Below are 4,793 nucleotides of genomic sequence, written 5' to 3'. Positions count from 1 at the left end.
AGTGTAAATGCAGTTTGCAGAAAATTCCCCGCTCAAAAGTTCTTGTCTCTTGCACTGATTTTTTCCTTTAACATTGTGAAGCTCCACTTAGAACCTTCTTAAGATCCAATAGTGGAAAATGCTAATTCTTGCAGTTTTTTTGACTGGTCTTAAGATTTTGATCAGGAGTGTATCTCCTCTTTGTCTTTTTCCTGGCATCTGCATCTCTAACATCCTCCTACTAATATATCCACAGTCCCTCCTCTGCATACATCCAAAGCATCTCAGTCTGACCTCTCTAACTTTATCTTTCAACCTGTGCTCTACCTCTGATGACCTAATTTCTAATCCTATCCATCCTTGTCACTCCCAAGGAGAACCTCTGCCACGTCCAGTTCTGTCCCCTGTCTTTTTGTCAGTGCCACTGTCTCCAAACCATACAACATAGCTGCTCTCACCACTGTCTTGTAAACCTTTCATTTGACCTTTGCTGCCACCCTTTTGTCACAAATTACTCTTGAAACCTTTTTCCATCCACTCCATCCTGCCTGGAGTTTCTTCTTCACCTTTTTGTTGTTTTTATGACTTTCATTTTGTGTTTTTATGATGTAAAGCACTTTGAACTGCCATGTGCTGAAATGTGCTATCAAATAAACTTAACTTGACTTTACCACACTTCCTGTTTTCCTGGACATTTGAGCCTAAGTGCTTGAAGTCATGCACCTTTGTGACCTCTGCTCCTTGTAGCCTCACTGTTCCACCTGCAACCCTCTCATTTACACACAGGTACTCTGTCTTGCTTCAGCAGACTTTCATCCCTCGTCTTTCAAGTACATACTTCCACCTCTCCATGTTCTCTTCCGCCTGTTCCCTGTTCTCACCACAGATCACAATGTCATCTGCAAACATCATAATCCACAGGGATTCCTGCCTGACCTCATCTGTTAGTCTGTCATCACCAGAGCAAACAAGATCCTTGATGCAGTACCACCTCCACATTGAAGCTATCTGTCACTCCTATAGTGCACCTCACCACTGTCCTGCTGTCCTCATACATGTCCTGTAGCACTCTAAGTCAAGTCAAATTTATTTATATAGCACTTTTCAGCAACAAGGCAATACGAAGTGCTTTACAACATTTCACACAAAAATACAGAGTCAAAATACACACAACAATATCTGTTAAAACTAAACATACCTAAACTATGATAAACTAAACATATCTAAAACATGAGGGATAATCTAAATGAAAAACACACATGATAATCTGAAGATAAACTGAGGAAAGCTATAAAAATTAAGATATAATAAAAGCTAACATAAACTGAACTAGGATTTAAAAACCTCAGTTGACCAAATATGACAAAAACTAAAGGTACCAAAAGGCTAACTAAGAGTACCAAAGGCCAGCTAAGAGTTAAATACATTTTAATGAAAGGCTATATAAAATTGTCAGTAAAAAAAATAAAATTAATTAAGCAACATGGACAGATATGAAAGATGGTGCCAGCGAAGACATTGAGATTGAGGTGAATAACGCCCACAAATACTGTGCCAGATAGACCTCTGTCTGCCATAGTTCTGAAAGTGATGGAAAGTTTTATCAGCCGGGAGCCGACACAGATCCACAGGTGTCAAGAGAGTGTCAAGTTTACATAATATCCAGGAGAATTTTGAGATAGCCAGCATTCCAAGGCCGCCTCAGTGGAGCCAGATTCAGATATCCGACGACGAAATTTAATGACAGCCTTAAAAAGTCTTACTGGTACATCTCAATGGCAAATCCAAACAGCCCAATTTAAAGTGGTCACTTCCTCCGGGCCAAGTCAGAAACTTCTCCAAGGTCAATTCCATTCGGCCAGCGAGTTCTAAGGACCATTCACTTTTGTTCGCAAAGCAATTGAGTCTGAGTGTTTTACTGCTCCACACATTCCTTCACACAGACCAGGCATCCTTGGCCCAAACAGCTGCCTGTCTTCCAAATTTCACAAAACGCCAGGAAACCGCCAAGCCCAAAAAGCAGAAATCCTGTTAAAAATCCAATTATGTATACATCTTCAATATCCACGACCAACATTCCAAAAAAAAACCCAGCTTGCTCCAGGAAGCCAAGATGTCTCGCTAAAGATGTCCCATCAGGGCAGGAGGGCTTCCCTGTGCCCAGCTTTCTTGTTGAGAAAATTTGATTTTTTTTTTAAGTTATTGTTATGAACAATAACTTTTTAAGTCATTGTTCATAACTTTTTAAGTAATCATGTGCACAAACAGACTCTACCAAAAATATAACCTCCTTGGCGGAGGTAAAAAAAAAATAGACCACGATTTTCAAAAACTGGCTTCTTAAAATGTAGCCACACAGCTTGCTGGTAGCTTGGTTGTAGTTTTCAGGAGATTTCAACTGAAAATTCTTCTTTTTTCTCACAAATTTGAGTTGCAAACAGTCACAGCCTAATGAGATACAACTTTTTAGCTCTTTTTTTTCTGTCTTTGTTGTACCTACTGTGCTGGAAGAGTAACTGCTGACTTTGTTTTTCAGATTGCTCACAGATTCTACCAACTCATGAAGCTTTTTAAGAAGCAGGAGAAGATAGACACCTGATCTTTCTTTTTTATGTGTGAATTTGAGTGTTTTGACACATGAATTTGCACCATTACCTGATGTGTTGAGTGACTTCAAGAGTATTATGATTATCAACGAACTGGAAATATGATCACTGCCTCTGGAAAAAAAAACTTGGTTCTGTGTTCTAAATTTTGTGATCCAAAACTTTCAAGTAAAATTAATGAAACATCCAGTAAAACGCTGCCAGTTTTTTTAGATGCGCTTTTTGTTTTTAGCAACGCACATTAGAACCACTACTACAGTACAAGATTTGTACATCAACTGATGTCTACATTTCACAGATAAACTGGTACAAAATCTGTGCTTTCCTTTTACAGGGTTTGTAGATGGTATGCATTCAAAAAAATTGTTAAGATTTTTTTTTTTCTTTTATGAACAATTGGGGAAACCCATTCAGACTTTGGGTTATATTTCTAATTTAGAAATGCTAATTATTTCCCACATCTGATGACTCACCAACCAACCAACACTACCGACCCCCACCCCACGCAAAAATACTTACCGGATTCTCACTGGTAACAAGTGAAAGTATTTTCCAATAATCAGTAACTTTTTGTATTTTTTATTATGTGCTAAACACATGGATGTATTTTTGTGTAAAGTAACTGCTTGATTTTATTTTTTTTTACATGCCCAAATAGGACAGTACACAATTTTCCGTTGATTCAAACCTTTTATCTTTAGGCCCAAATTACTTGTAATTTTCGCTTTTCTCATTACTTAAAGAACACATACTGTACATAACTGTTTTGAAAATAAAATTTTATTTATTTATTACTGGTGTCAAGTTTGTCCTTACCATCCAAAGGCAAATAGATTGTGTGTGTCTTTCTGTCAATAAAATATCTCATGAACTACTGGACGGATTTCAATAAAACGTAAGTAATCAGTCATAAATCAATTTTTGGAGTCAGCCTGATTTAAGGTGGCTGCCTATAAGACAGATTTACAAACATTGAGCTAAAATTTATTTGCGCTCAAATAATGTGTTGAGAATGACTGTCAGCTAGCAGATTACAGAAAGTGTTTGGATATTGCATGAGATTGCACAAAACATCATTTACAAGTAGAATTGTCAACTGTAAAGGAAATTGTCCTAATTTCTCTCTCCATAATGAACATTTTTTAAAGATATTTTCAAACTTGATATCTCCCTGTGAAGAGATTCTGTTCTTAAATTTTTCATACTTTCTCTAATAAAACTGAAAACAATATTGCTCTTAATGCCATATTGATCATTTATGTTACCAAGAAGGTACCACTGAGATAAATGGTCTCTTACCTGTCACTTGTGTGCTCTCCTTCTAAAAAGGATTTATTTCACAACTCTGTTGGCCAAGAGAGTAATGCTGCTAAAGTGAAAATGTGCAGCTCAACCTACCAAAACAAATTGGATTAAGAAGATTGTTTTCTTAAACTGGAAAACATCTGGTTGAATTTGGCCAATAATTAAGAGTAACCTGGAATCCCGGAGTGCTTGGAACAACAATATCAACAGTATGAGCTTTAGAGAACTTAATCATAAAGTGGAAGACAACTCTAGAAGCCATTTCAGAGCAAATCAGCGTAAAGTCAAATTTATTTATATAGCACTTTTTAGCAACAAGGCGATTTATTCTTTTACGACATGAAAATGCAAAAATACAGTCATTGTGAAACACAACAGTATCTAAAATATGAGATATAGATAATCTAAATGAAATCATGAAACTAAACATATCTAAAACACGAAACACTAAATAAGACACAAAAGTACAGAGTAAAACTGATCTAAAACAAGTCATACTAAAGATAAACTGAGGAAAATATAACAAACTAAACCAGGATTTCAAAACTTCAGACGATAAAAGCTAAGATGAACTAATGGTACCAAAAGGCTAACTAAGAGTACCAAAGGCCAGCTAAGAGTTAAAAACATTTTAATAAAAGGGCAACTAAAGGTGTCAGTGTAAAAAAAAAATATATATATATATATATATAAAACAGGCTAAACTCAGCTAAAATATAAAATAAGCTTAGCCAGACAAAACTAAAATAAGTTTAAACAAGCAAAGGCAGGATAAAATTGACTAAGTCATACTAAAGTAAACGGAGGAAAACCAAACTGAGATATAATTATACTAACATAAACTAAACTACGATTTAAGGACCTCAGCAGAACAGACTATGATTAACTATACCTTTGCTAATG

The 4,793-nt window shown here is 36.0% G+C and overlaps 1 protein-coding gene across 1 annotated transcript in view; it reads left to right on the top strand.

Annotated features, from left to right (window-relative positions):
* The window catches only part of casp8ap2 (caspase 8 associated protein 2), a 20,382-nt gene extending 17,003 nt beyond the window's left edge, over positions 1–3,379 (top strand). The window contains exon 10 of the mRNA XM_017437729.3: positions 2,516–3,379. Within this exon, the coding sequence (XP_017293218.1) occupies positions 2,516–2,578 (63 nt within the window). The 3' untranslated portion in view covers positions 2,579–3,379. The remainder of the gene's footprint in view (positions 1–2,515) is intronic.
* The last annotated feature ends 1,414 nt before the right edge of the window (positions 3,380–4,793 follow it).

This window comes from Kryptolebias marmoratus, linkage group LG17 (genome assembly GCF_001649575.2).
Source record: "Kryptolebias marmoratus isolate JLee-2015 linkage group LG17, ASM164957v2, whole genome shotgun sequence".
NCBI classification, from domain to species: domain Eukaryota; kingdom Metazoa; phylum Chordata; class Actinopteri; order Cyprinodontiformes; family Rivulidae; genus Kryptolebias; species Kryptolebias marmoratus.
Note: the sequence above shows the minus strand (reverse complement) of the source record. Positions and strands in the feature narration are given on the sequence as shown.